The sequence below is a fragment of the Oncorhynchus keta genome, unplaced genomic scaffold (genome assembly GCF_023373465.1).
Source record: "Oncorhynchus keta strain PuntledgeMale-10-30-2019 unplaced genomic scaffold, Oket_V2 Un_contig_6563_pilon_pilon, whole genome shotgun sequence".
In the NCBI taxonomy this organism is placed as follows: Eukaryota; Metazoa; Chordata; class Actinopteri; order Salmoniformes; family Salmonidae; genus Oncorhynchus; species Oncorhynchus keta.
The window spans coordinates 6,833-22,216 of NW_026288929.1; the positions used below are offsets into that span (position 1 = coordinate 6,833).

Genomic DNA, 15,384 nt, shown 5'->3' on the forward strand with positions numbered 1-15,384 from the left:
TTTGTTATTTTTTACTTATCTATGTTTTTAATTTAAACTGGATTGTTGGTTAAGGGCTTGTAAAGTAAGCATTTCACTCCACACCTATCGTATGGGGCGCATATTCGGCGCAAGCCTACCAATGAATATTGCAGAAAAGACAACGCTGTAATAGAAGCCTACCAGTGAATACTGCAGCACAGACAAACAGCTTTAATAGAAGCTTACCAGTGAATACTGCAGGACAGACAAACAGCTTTAATAGAAGCCTACCAGTGAATACTGCAGGACAGACAAAGAGCTTTAATAGAAGCCTACCAGTGAATACTGCAGGACAGACAAACAGCTTTAATAGAAGCCTACCAGTGAATACTGCAGGACAGACAAACAGCTTTAATAGAAGCCTACCAGTGAATACTGCAGGACAGACAAACAGCTTTAATAGAAGCCTACCAGTGAATACTGCAAGACAGACAAACAGCTTTAATAGAAGCCTACCAGTGAATACTGGAGGACAGACAAACAGCTTTAATAGAAGCCTACCAGTGAATACTGCAGGACAGACAAACAGCTTTAATAGAAGCCTACCAGTGAATACTGCAGGACAGACAAACAGCTTTAATAGAAACCTACCAGTGAATACTGCAGGGCAGACAAACAGCTTTAATAGAAGCCTACCAGTGAATACTGCAGCACAGACAAACAGCTTTAATAGAAGCCTACCAGTGAATACTGCAGGACAGACAAACAGCTTTAATAGAAGCCTACCAGTGAATACTGCAGGACAGACAAACAGCTTTAATAGAAGCCTACCAGTGAATACTGCAGGACAGACAAACAGCTTTAATAGAAGCCTTCCAGTGAATACTGCAGGACAGACAACCCACTTTAATAGAAGCCTACCAGTGAATACTGCAGGACAGACAAACAGCTTTAATAGAAGCCTACCAGTGAATACTGCAGGACAGACAAACAGCTTTAATAGAAGCCTACCAGTGAATACTGCAGGACAGACAAACAGCTTTAATAGAAGCCTACCGGTGAATACTGCAGGACAGACAAACAGCTGTAATAGAAGCCTACCGGTGAATACTGCAGGACAGACAAACAGCTTTAATAGAAGCCTACCAGTGAATACTGCAGGACAGACAAACAGCGTTAATAGAAGCCTACCAGTGAATACTGCAGGACAGACAAACAGCTTTAATAGAAGCCTACCAGTGAATACTGCAGGACAGACAAACAGCTTTAATAGAAGCCTACCAGTGAATACTGCAGGACAGACAAAGAGCTTTAATAGAAGCCTACCAGTGAATACTGCAGGACAGACAAACAGCTTTAATAGAAGCCTACCAGTGAATACTGCAGGACAGACAAACAGCTTTAATAGAAGCCTACCAGTGAATACTGCAGGACAGACAAACAGCTTTAATAGAAGCCTACCAGTGAATACTGCAAGACAGACAAACAGCTTTAATAGAAGCCTACCAGTGAATACTGGAGGACAGACAAACAGCTTTAATAGAAGCCTACCAGTGAATACTGCAGGACAGACAAACAGCTTTAATAGAAGCCTACCAGTGAATACTGCAGGACAGACAAACAGCTTTAATAGAAACCTACCAGTGAATACTGCAGGGCAGACAAACAGCTTTAATAGAAGCCTACCAGTGAATACTGCAGCACAGACAAACAGCTTTAATAGAAGCCTACCAGTGAATACTGCAGGACAGACAAACAGCTTTAATAGAAGCCTACCAGTGAATACTGCAGGACAGACAAACAGCTTTAATAGAAGCCTACCAGTGAATACTGCAGGACAGACAAACAGCTTTAATAGAAGCCTTCCAGTGAATACTGCAGGACAGACAACCCACTTTAATAGAAGCCTACCAGTGAATACTGCAGGACAGACAAACAGCTTTAATAGAAGCCTACCAGTGAATACTGCAGGACAGACAAACAGCTTTAATAGAAGCCTACCAGTGAATACTGCAGGACAGACAAACAGCTTTAATAGAAGCCTACCGGTGAATACTGCAGGACAGACAAACAGCTGTAATAGAAGCCTACCGGTGAATACTGCAGGACAGACAAACAGCTTTAATAGAAGCCTACCAGTGAATACTGCAGGACAGACAAACAGCGTTAATAGAAGCCTACCAGTGAATACTGCAGGACAGACAAACAGCTTTAATAGAAGCCTACCAGTGAATACTGCAGGACAGACAAACAGCTTTAATAGAAGCCTACCAGTGAATACTGCAGGACAGACAACCCACTTTAATAGAAGCCTTCCAGTGAATACTGCAGGACAGACAAACAGCTTTAATAGAAGCCTACCAGTGAATACTGCAGGACAGACAAACAGCTTTAATAGAAGCCTACCAGTGAATACTGCAGGACAGACAAACAGCTTTAATAGAAGCCTACCAGTGAATACTGCAGGACAGACAACCCACTTTAATAGAAGCCTACCAGTGAATACTGCAGGACAGACAAACAGCTTTAATAGAAGCCTACCAGTGAATACTGCAAGACAGACAAACAGCTTTAATAGAAGCCTACCAGTGAATACTGCAGGACAGACAAACAGCTTTAATAGAAGCCTACCAGTGAATACTGCAGGACAGACAAACAGCTTTAATAGAAGCCTACCAGTGAATACTGCAGGACAGACAAACAGCTTTAATAGAAACCTACCAGTGAATACTGCAGGGCAGACAAACAGCTTTAATAGAAGCCTACCAGTGAATACTGCAGCACAGACAAACAGCTTTAATAGAAGCCTACCAGTGAATACTGCAGGACAGACAAACAGCTTTAAAAGAAGCCTACCAGTGAATACTGCAGGACAGACAAACAGCTTTAATAGAAGCCTACCAGTGAATACTGCAGGACAGACAAACAGCTTTAATAGAAGCCTACCAGTGAATACTGCAGGACAGACAAACAGCTTTAATAGAAGCCTACCAGTGAATACTGCAGGACAGACAAACAGCTTTAATAGAAGCCTACCAGTGAATACTGCAGGACAGACAAACAGCTTTAATAGAAGCCTACCAGTGAATACTGCAGGACAGACAAACAGCTTTAATAGAAGCCTACCGGTGAATACTGCAGGACAGACAAACAGCTTTAATAGAAGCCTACCGGTGAATACTGCAGGACAGACAAACAGCTTTAATAGAAGCCTACCAGTGAATACTGCAGGACAGACAAACAGCTTTAATAGAAGCCTACCAGTGAATACTGCAGGACAGACAAACAGCTTTAATAGAAGCCTACCAGTGAATACTGCAGGACAGACAAACAGCTTTAATAGAAGCCTACCAGTGAATACTGCAGGACAGACAACCCACTTTAATAGAAGCCTTCCAGTGAATACTGCAGGACAGACAAACAGCTTTAATAGAAGCCTACCAGTGAATACTGCAGGACAGACAAACAGCTTTAATAGAAGCCTACCAGTGAATACTGCAGGACAGACAAACAGCTTTAATAGAAGCCTACCAGTGAATACTGCAGGACAGACAACCCACTTTAATAGAAGCCTACCAGTGAATACTGCAGGACAGACAAACAGCTTTAATAGAAGCCTACCAGTGAATACTGCAAGACAGACAAACAGCTTTAATAGAAGCCTACCAGTGAATACTGCAGGACAGACAAACAGCTTTAATAGAAGCCTACCAGTGAATACTGCAGGACAGACAAACAGCTTTAATAGAAGCCTACCAGTGAATACTGCAGGACAGACAAACAGCTTTAATAGAAACCTACCAGTGAATACTGCAGGGCAGACAAACAGCTTTAATAGAAGCCTACCAGTGAATACTGCAGCACAGACAAACAGCTTTAATAGAAGCCTACCAGTGAATACTGCAGGACAGACAAACAGCTTTAATAGAAGCCTACCAGTGAATACTGCAGGACAGACAAACAGCTTTAATAGAAGCCTACCAGTGAATACTGCAGGACAGACAACCCACTTTAATAGAAGCCTACCAGTGAATACTGCAGGACAGACAAACAGCTTTAATATAAGCCTACCAGTGAATACTGCAGGACAGACAAACAGCTTTAATAGAAGCCTACCAGTGAATACTGCAGGACAGACAAACAGCTTTAATAGAAGCCTACCAGTGAATACTGCAGGACAGACAAACAGCTTTAATAGAAGCCTACCGGTGAATACTGCAGGACAGACAAACAGCTTTAATAGAAGCCTACCGGTGAATACTGCAGGACAGACAAACAGCTTTAATAGAAGCCTACCAGTGAATACTGCAGGACAGACAAACAGCTTTAATAGAAGCCGACCAGTGAATACTGCAGGACAGACAAACCGCTTTAATAGAAGCCTACCAGTGAATACTGCAGGACAGACAAACAGCTTTAATAGAAGCCTACCAGTGAATACTGCAGGACAGACAAACAGCTTTAATAGAAGCCTACCAGTGAATACTGCAGGACAGACAAATAATTTTTGTACAAAACACAAAATATTGTTCACTAGTGTTGTGGTCGTTCAGGATAAATCACCAACATCTTTCTCCTTTCTCCTCCTGTCATCTTTCCCCTTGAGCATCTAACCCTCTAAGTCACTGTTATCCATTCCTCCTCTGAAATAGAGACAAAATAAACTACTCTGGGCTGCCAACCTTCAGTCTGATGCATACAGACATCTCATTGCATATAACCACAAGGCTCTGCATGCATCCCAAATGGAACTCCGTTCCCTAAATAGTGCACTTTTTTTGACCGGAGCCTTATGGACATAGTGCACTATATAAGGAATAGGGTACAATTTGGGACACACCCTCTTTCTTTCTTCTATTCATGGGAACAACTGTTCAGGTTCCATCAGACTCCATTGATTGCCAATTAGCCTTCTCAACATTTAGTTTTATTCTCGTGTTGCTATCTTTCTCCCTTATCAGGCTGTGGCCTATTTCATGTTGCTATGCCAGTTTCACTGTTTATAGAGTCAAAGAAAAGACTAGGCTTACCTTTGTGGATGAACAGGCCATTTTAAATGAACCTTTGTGGAAAAACAGGCCATTTTAAATGAACCTTTGTGGATGAACAGGCCATTTTAAATGGACCTTTAAAGAGATTTTATCTTAATTAGAAAAACCTTTATGAATAAAGGTTAAATAAACCTTCCCTTTAACATAATGCCAAACACACCAGAAAAGACCTTCCCTTTTACAAACAGCAACAAACCAGAGAGAGCTGGTGGGTACACAGCTGTGGTTGGTTCAGGAAGCAAACTGAAATTACAAGCAAAGAGGAACATTTGAATTTCTGTTTATTTCCTGAATTGACTGAATTGAAATGGAATAGACTCCAACCCTGGTTTGCTGTGGGGCTATTCCCAGTTCACATTATTATTTTCTTGTATTAATTTCCATTTAGTACCAATAACTAAAGGCACACATAGTGTTACAAGGAATACAACAACAACAACAACAACAACAACAACAACAACAACAACAGGAGTAAAACAACAGCATACCTAAGATCTTGAGTTCTGCACGGCAGTAGATGGCTCCGTATTTGTTCTCAGCGACACACTGGTACATCCCAGAGTCAGCCTGTTGGACCTTCTGGATGATGAGCTCTCCATTCACCATCTCCACCCTGCTCTGAAACACAACATACTCTATTCACCATCTCCACCCTGCTCTGAAACACAACATACTCTATTCACCATCTCCACCCTGCTCTGTAACACAACATACTCCATTCACCATCTCCACCCTGCTCTGTAACACAACATACTCCATTCACCATCTCCACCCTGCTCTGTAACACAACACACTGGTACATCCCAGAGTCAGCCTGTTGGACCTTCTGGATAATGAGCTCTCCATTCACCATCTCCACCCTGCTCTGAAACACAACATACTCCATTCACCATCTCCACCCTGCTCTGAAACACAACATACTCCATTCACCATCTCCACCCTGCTCTGAAACACAACATACTCTATTCACCATCTCCACCCTGCTCTGAAACACAACATACTCTATTCACCATCTCCACCCTGCTCTGAAACACAACATACTGTATTCACCATCTCCACCCTGCTCTGAAACACAACATACTCCATTCACCATCTCCACCCTGCTCTGTAACACAACATACTCTATTCACCATCTCCACCCTGCTCTGAAACACAACATACTGTATTCACCATCTCCACCCTGCTCTGAAACACAACATACTCTATTCACCATCTCCACCCTGCTCTGAAACACAACATACTCTATTCACCATCTCCACCCTGCTCTGTAACACAACATACTCCATTCACCATCTCCACCCTGCTCTGAAACACAACATACTCCATTCACCATCTCCACCCTGCTCTGAAACACAACATACTCCATTCACCATCTCCACCCTGCTCTGAAACACAACATACTCCATTCACCATCTCCACCCTGCTCTGAAACACAACATACTCCATTCACCATCTCCACCCTGCTCTGAAACACAACATACTCTATTCACCATCTCCACCCTGCTCTGAAACACAACATACTCTATTCACCATCTCCACCCTGCTCTGAAACACAACATACTCTATTCACCATCTCCACCCTGCTCTGAAACACAACATACTCTATTCACCACCTCCACCCTGCTCTGAAACACAACATACTCCATTCACCATCTCCACCCTGCTCTGAAACACAACATACTCCATTCACCATCTCCACCCTGCTCTGAAACACAACATACTCCATTCACCATCTCCACCCTGCTCTGAAACACAACATACTCCATTCACCATCTCCACCCTGCTCTGAAACACAACATACTCGTCTTATCAAGGGCATATCACATTGGCTGAGTTCCAGGGGACACCCCATTCCCTCTATATGGCACTACTAACATTAATAGACAAGAACAGCTCAAGGACAGAACTACGTACATTTTATTAAAATGTAGACAGTCTACATATCAGTACAAACACACCAACTATCTAGGTCCAATAGGGGAGAGGCGTTGTGTCGAGGTGTTACTGTATCTGTTTACACCCCCCTTGGCATTTTTCCTATTTTGTTGCATTACAACCTGTAATTTAAATATATTTGTATTTGTATTTCATGTAATGGACATACACAGAATAGTCCAAATTGGTGAAGTGAAATGAACAAAAATTACTGTTTCAAAAAATATATAAAAAATAAAGTGGTGTGTGCATATGTATTCATCCCCTTTGCTATGAAGCCCCTAGATAAGATCTGGTGCAACCAATTACCTTCAGATGTCACATAATTAGTTAAACAAAGTGTTAAATAAAGTCCACCTGTGTGCAATCTAAGTGTCACATGATCTGTCACATGATCTCAGTATATATGCACCTGTTCTGAAAGGCCCCAGAGTCTGCAACACCACTAAGCAAGAAGCACCACCAAGCAAGTGGCACCATGAAGACCAAGGAGCTCTCCAAACAGGTCAATAACAAAGTTGTGGAGAAGTACAGAACAGGGTTTGGTTATAAACAAAATCCGAAACTTTGAACATCCCACGGAGCACCATTACACCCATTATAAAAAAATTGAAAGAATATGGCACCACAACAAACCTGCCAAGCGAGGGCTGCCCACCAAAACTCACAGACCAGGCAAGGAGGGCATTAATCAGAGGCAACAAAGAGACTAAATATAACCCTGAAGGAGCTGCAAAGCTCCACAGTGTAGATTGGAGTATCTGTCCATAGGACCACTTTAAGCTGTACACTCCACAAAAGCTGGGCTTTACGGAAGAGTGGCAAGAAAAGAAATAGCAAACATGTTTGGTGTTCGCCAAAAGGCACGTGGGAGCCTCCTCAAACATATGGAAGAATGTACTCTGGTCAGGTGAGACTATAATTTAGTTACACTATGTCTGGCGCAAACCCAACACATCACGTCACCCCGAGAATACCATCCCCACAGTGAAGCATGGTGGTGGCAGCATCATGCTGTGAGGATATTTTTCATCGGCAGGGACTGGGAAACTGATCAGAATTGAAGTAAAGATGGATGGAGCTAAATACGGGGAAATTCTTGAGGGAAACCTGTTTCAGTCTTCCAGAGATTTGAGACTGGGACATAGGTGGCTCTAAAAAGTATGGATTTTTTTAGGGGGGGGGTGAATAGTTATGCACGCTCAAGTTTTCCGTTTTTTGTCTAATTTCTTGTTTGTTTCACAACAAAAAATATTTGGCATCGTCAAAGTGGTAGGCATGTTGTGTAAATCAAGTGATGCAAACCCACCAAAAATCTATTTTAATTCCAGGTTGAAAGGAAACAAAATAGGAAAAATGCCAAGGGGGGTGAATACTTTCACAAGCCATTGTAAACAAAACAACAAATTTCACATTTTGAAAAATCAAAAAACAGATTGACGCTATTTTATATTTTAAATGTCTCTGCTGTGTATTCTAGAACTGGTTATTTTGCTGAAATGATGCTGTGTATTCTAGAACTGGGTATATTGCTGAAATCATGCTGTGTATTCTAGAACTGGTTATTTTGCTGAAATTATGCTGTGTATTCCAGACCTGGGTATATTGCTGAAATCATGCTGTGTATTCTAGAACTGGGTATATTGCTGAAATGATGCTGTGTATTCCAGACCTGGGTATATTGCTGAAATGATGCTGTGTATTCTAGAACTGGTTATATTGCTGAAATGATGCTGTGTATTCTAGAACTGGGTATATTGATGAAATGATGCTGTGTATTGTAGAACTGGGTATATTGCTGAAATGATGCTGTGTATTCTAGAACTGGGTATATTGCTGAAATCATGCTGTGTATTCTAGAACTAGGTATATTGCTGAAATGATGCTGTGTATTCTAGAACTGTGTATATTGCTGAAATGATGCTGTGTATTCTAGAACTGGGTATATTGCTGAAATGATGCTGTGTATTCTAGAACTAGGTATATTGCTGAAATGATGCTGTGTATTCTAGAACTGGGTATATTGCTGAAATGATGCTGTGTATTCTAGAACTGGGCATATTGCTGAAATGATGCTGTGTATTCTAGAACTGGGTATATTGCTGAAATGATGCTGTGTATTCTAGAACTGGGTATATTGCTGAAATGATGCTGTGTATTCTAGAACTGGGTATATTGCTGAAATGATGCTGTGTATTCCAGACCTGGGTATATTGCTGAAATGATGCTGTGTATTCTAGAACTGGTTATATTGCTGAAATGATGCTGTATATTCTAGAACTGGGTATATTGCTGAAATGATGCTGTGTATTCTAGAACTGGGTATATTGCTGAAATGATGCTGTGTATTCTAGAACTGGGTATATTGCTGAAATCATGCTGTGTATTCTAGAACTGTGTATATTGCTGAAATCATGCTGTGTATTCTAGAACTAGGTATATTGCTGCAATGATGCTGTGTATTCTAGAACTGGGTATATTGCTGAAATCATGCTGTGTATTCTAGAACTGGGTATATTGCTGAAATCATGCTGTGTATTCTAGAACTGGGTATATTGCTGAAATCATGCTGTGTATTCTAGAACTAGGTATATTGCTGAAATGATGCTGTGTATTCTAGAACTGGGTATATTGCTGAAATGATGCTGTGTATTCTAGAATTGGGTATATTGCTGAAATGATGCTGTGTATTCTAGAACTGGGTATATTGCTGAAATGATGCTGTGTATTCTAGAACTGGGTATATTGCTGAAATCATGCTGTGTATTCTAGAACTGGGTATATTGCTGAAATCATGCTGTGTATTCTAGAACTGGGTATATTGCTGAAATCATGCTGTGTATTCTAGAACTGATTTATATTGCTGAAATGATTGCTGTGTATTCTAGAACTGGGTATATTGCTGAAATGATGCTGTGTATTCTAGAACTGGGTATATTACTGAAATCATGCTGTGTATTCTAGAACTGGGTATATTGCTGAAATGATGCTGTGTATTCTAGAACTGGTTATATTACTGAAATCATGCTGTGTATTCTAGAACTGGGTATATTGCTGAAATGATGCTGTGTATTCCAGACCTGGGTATATTGCTGAAATCATGCTGTGTATTCGTGAGAACCTGTGTGTGATTACCTGTGGTGTGATCAACTCTCCATTGCGGAGCCAGCGGTAGGTGGGTCTAGGGATCCCTGTGGCCTTGCACTCCCAGTGCAGCTGATCTCCACTGTCTAACTGGCTGTCGTTTATCGTGCTGATCCACTGGGGGAAGGCTGAGGAGGAGAGAACAGATGAAGTAGGAAGGCATATACACAGCATGCCTACACCCTTACCAGCATGCACCACACTATGTTGTCCTGACCTGACACGTGAGAACACTACCAGCATGCATGTGTATGCTGACACGTGAGCACACTGCCTCATCAATCCCTCTGTCACACACACACACACACACACACACACACACACACACACACACACACACACACACACACACACACACACACACACACACACACACACACACACATCATTTTGCACCACACTATGTTGTCCTGACCCTGCAGTATTTAGCCCAGTGTTTAACCCTGCAATGACTGTTATGTTGTCCTGACCCTGCAGTATTTAGCCCAGTGTTTAACCCTGCAATGACTGTTATGTTGTCCTGACCCTGCAGTATTTAGCCCAGTGTTTAACCCTGCAATGACTGTTATGTTGTCCTGACCCTGCAGTATTTAGCCCAGTGTTTAACCCTGCAATGACTGTTATATTGTCCTGACCCTGCAGTATTTAGCCCAGTGTTTAACCCTGCAATGACTGTTATGTTGTCCTGACCCTACAGTATTTAGCCCAGTGTTTAACCCTGCAATGACTGTTATGTTGTCCTGACCCTGCAGTATTTAGCCCAGTGTTTAACCCTGCAATGACTGTTATGTTGTCCTGACCCTGCAGTATTTAGCCCAGTGTTTAACCCTGCAATGACTGTTATGTTGTCCTGACCCTGCAGTATTTAGCCCAGTGTTTAACCCTGCAATGACTGTTATGTTGTCCTGACCCTACAGTATTTAGCCCAGTGTTTAACCCTGCAATGACTGTTATGTTGTCCTGACCCTGCAGTATTTAGCCCAGTGCTGCCAGGTTAGTCTTTCCTTCCTGGTAATGGTTATTTTCTCCAAGGTGTTGACATAGATAAATTCTTGCTATCAAAACTAAATGAGACTGAAATATAATTTGTCAAACAGCTATGTCCAGTGAATTTTATGAGAGTGAAAAAGAAGTGTTGGGGCTAAAACCCCATGCCAGGTTCCACAGTTGTTACCTGAATGAACTGAATTAGATAGGCCTCTAATTTATACACATATGTAACTGGTGGCAGGTAGCCTAGTGGTTAGAGCATTAGACTAGTAACCAGCAGGTAGCCTAGTGGTTAGAGCGTTGGACTAGTAATCAGCAGGTATCCTAGTGGTTAGAGCGTTAGACTAGTAACCAGCAGGTAGCTTAGTGGTTAGAGCATTGGGCTAGTAAGCAGCAGGTAGACTAGTGGTTAGAGTGTTGGACTAGTAACCAGCAGGTATCCTAGTGGTTAGAGTGTTGGACTAGTAATCAGCAGGTATCCTAGTGGTTAGAGCGTTGGACTAGTAACCAGCAGGTATCCTAGTGGTTAGAGCGTTGGACTAGTAACCAGCAGGTAGCCTAGTGGTTAGAGCGTTGGACTAGTAATCAGCAGGTAGCCTAGTGGTTAGAGCGTTGGACTAGTAACCAGCAGGTATCCTAGTGTTTAGAGAGTTGGACTAGTAAACAGCAGGTATCCTAGTAGTTAGAGCATTGGACTAGTAATGAGCAGGTATCCTAGTGGTTAGATCGTTGGACTAGTAATCAGCAGGTATCCTAGTGGTTAGAGCGTTGGACTAGTAACCAGCAGGTATCCTAGTGGTTAGAGCGTTGGACTAGTAACCAGCAGGTAGCCTAGTGGTTAGAGCGTTGGACTAGTAACCAGCAGGTAGCCTAGTGGTTAGAGCGTTGGACTAGTAATCAGCAGGTATCCTAGTGGTTAGAGCGTTGGACTAGTAATCAGCAGGTATCCTAGTGGTTAGAGCGTTGGACTAGTAACCAGCAGGTATCCTAGTGGTTAGAGCGTTGGACTAGTAACCAGCAGGTAGCCTAGTGGTTGGAGCGTTGGACTAGTAATCAGCAGGTATCCTAGTGGTTAGAGCGTTGGACTAGTAACCAGCAGGTATCCTAGTGGTTAGAGCGTTGGACTAGTAACCAGCAGGTAGCCTAGTGGTTAGAGCGTTGGACTAGTAACCAGCAGGTAGCCTAGTGGTTAGAGCGTTGGACTAGTAATCAGCAGGTATCCTAGTGGTTAGAGCGTTGGACTAGTAATCAGCAGGTATCCTAGTGGTTAGAGCGTTGGACTAGTAACCAGCAGGTATCCTAGTGGTTAGAGCGTTGGACTAGTAACCAGCAGGTAGTCTAGTGGTTAGAGCGTTGGACTAGTAATCAGCAGGTATCCTAGTGGTTAGAGCGTTAGACTAGTAATCAGCAGGTATCCTAGTGGTTAGAGCGTTGGACTAGTAACCAGCAGGTATCCTAGTGGTTAGAGCGTTGGACTAGTAACCAGCAGGTAGCCTAGTGTTTAGAGCGTTGGACTAGTAACCAGCAGGTAGACTAGTGGTTAGAGCGTTGGACTAGTAACCAGCAGGTAGCCTAGTGGTTAGAGTGTTGGACTAGTAACCAGCAGCGTAGCCTAGTGGTTAGAGCGTTGGACTAGTAACCAGCAGGTAGCCTAGTGGTTAGAGTGTTGGACTAGTAATCAGCAGGTAGCTTAGTGGTTAGAGCGTTGGACTTCTAACCAAAAGGTTGCAAGATTGAATCCCTGAACTGACAAGGTAAAAATATGTTGTTCTTCCCCTGAACAAGGCAATTAACCCACTGTTCCTAGGCCGTCATTGAAAATTTAGAATTAACTCGCTTGCTGTCACGAATCCCGCCGAAGATGGTGCCTCTTCCTGTTTGGGCGACGCTCGGCAGTCCTCGCATTCATCGATTCCCTTTTTTGTTTCTGTTAGTTTGGTCTGATTGGTTACACCTGTTTTGAGTTTTGTTTTGTTTGTGGGCTGTTTAAGGGCACTAGGCCCGCCGGGCTTGTTTTCTGTTCGTGGTGTTGGATTATTTGTGGATTCTATTTTTCCGGACAGTTTAGTCCTGTTTGTTTGGACTGGGTATTTTATGCACCCTTGTGTTTGGCATGTCCGTTTTCACTGTTTTTGGAGTAAAGATCCACGTTCTGAACTACCTGCTCTCTGCGCCTGACTCCACCCACTACTCCTAGAAGCCGTTACACTTGCCTAGTTAAAGAAACGGTTGATCATTTAATGCTACTAGTGAGCAGAGATACAGACACCTCCTCTCTTCCAGTTTGTTTTGCAGTCATTCATCCAGCTGCATCTTCTGTCCAGTCACTGAGAGAACCCTGGCTACAGTAACTTTTAAGCAAAGACTGGGCATCCTTGAGTTACCAGCCCTGTCCACAACCATAATAAAACTATCTGATTGGGTACCTGCCTGTCCAAACACAAATCCAGACAGGATAATCTGTCAAATCTGACAGCTGATTAATGATATGTACAAACAATGTGCAGAGAGAGAAAAGCAAGTTGACACCAGGTTCAGTAACACCAGGTTCATTAACACCAGGTTCAGTAACACCAGGTTTAGTAACACCAGGTTCAGTAACACCAGGTTCATTAACACCAGGTTCAGTAACACCAGGTTCATTAACACTGGGTTCAGTAACACCAGGTTCAGTAACACCAGGTTCATTAACACCAGGTTCGGTAACACCAGGTTCATTAACACCAGGTTCATTAACACCAGGTTCAGTAACACCAGGTTCATTAACACCAGGTTCAGTAACACCAGGTTTAGTAACACCAGGTTCATTAACACTGGGTTCAGTAACACCAGGTTCAGTAACACCAGGTTCATTAACACCAGGTTCATTAACACCAGGTTCATTAACACCATGTTCAGTAACACCAGGTTCATTAACACCAGGTTCAGTAACACCAGGTTCATTAACACTGGGTTAATTAACACCAGGTTCAGTAACACCAGGTTCATTAACACCAGGTTCAGTAACACCAGGTTCAGTAACACCAGGTTCATTAACACCAGGTTCAGTAACACCAGGTTCAGTAACACTGGGTTAATTAACACCAGGTTCAGTAACACCAGGTTCATTAACACCAGGTTCAGTAACACCAGGTTCATTAACAGCACAGTAATACCACAATAACACCAGGTTCAGTAACACCACAGTAACACCACAGTAATACCAGGTTCAGTAACACCAGGTTCAGTAACAGCACCGTAACACCAGGATCAGTAACACCACAGTAACACCAGGTTCATTAACACCAGGTTCAGTAACACCAGGTTCAGTAACAGCACAGTAATACCACAATAACACCAGGTTCAGTAACACCACAGTAACACCCGGATCAGTAAAACCAGGTTCAGTAACACCACAGTAACACCACAGTAACATCAGGATCAGTAAAACCAGGTTCAGTAACACCACAGTAACACCAGGATCAGTAAAACCAGGTTCAGTAACACCACAGTAACACCAGGATCAGTAAAACCAGGTTCAGTAACACCAGGTTCAGTAACACCACAGTAACACCAGGTTCAGTAACAGCACAGTAACACCACAGTAACACCAGGATCAGTAACACCAGGTTCAGTAACACCACAGTAACACCAGGATCAGTAAAACCAGGTTCAGTAACACCAGGTTCAGTAACACCACAGTAACACCAGGTTCAGTAACAGCACAGTAACACCACAGTAACACCAGGATCAGTAACACCAGGTTCAAAAACACTACAGTAACACCAGGTTCAGTAACACCACAGTAACAGCAGGATCAGTAACACCAGGTTCAGTAACACCACAGTAACACCAGGATATTTAACACCAGGTTCAGTAACACTACAGTAACACCAGGTTCAGTAACACCACAGTAACACCAGGCTCAGTAACACCACAGTAACACCAGGTTCAGTAACACCAGGTTCAGTAACACCGGGTTCAGTAACACCGGGTTCAGTAACAGCACAGTAACAGCACAGTAACACCAGGGTTAGTAACACCACAATAATACCAGGTTCAGTAACACTACAGTAACACCAGGTTCAGTAACAGCAGGTTCAGTAACACCAGGTTCAGTAACACCAGGTTCAGTAACACCACAGTTACACCATAGTAACACCAGGTTCAGTAACACCACAGTAACACCACAGTAACAACCGGGTTAGTAACACCACAATAATCAAAGGTTCAGTAACAGCACAGTAACACCACAGTTACACCATAGTAACACCATAGCGACGTCCTTGCTTGCTAATTCGGCCTGCTGGCTGGTTTAGCCCCG

At 42.7% G+C, this 15,384-nt stretch overlaps 1 protein-coding gene across 1 annotated transcript; it reads right to left on the reverse strand.

Annotated features, from left to right (window-relative positions):
* Positions 1–5,500: 5,500 nt before the first annotated feature.
* On the reverse strand, positions 5,501–15,128 carry LOC127925993 (glutamine-rich protein 2-like; the record flags this gene model as incomplete). The annotated part of the gene is made up of 4 exons (XM_052511249.1): positions 5,501–5,630; positions 10,083–10,345; positions 13,641–13,894; positions 14,973–15,128. Coding segments are annotated over 4 exons (803 nt in total), but the record flags the coding sequence as incomplete, so codon positions are not given.
* Between the last annotated feature and the right edge of the window lie 256 nt (positions 15,129–15,384).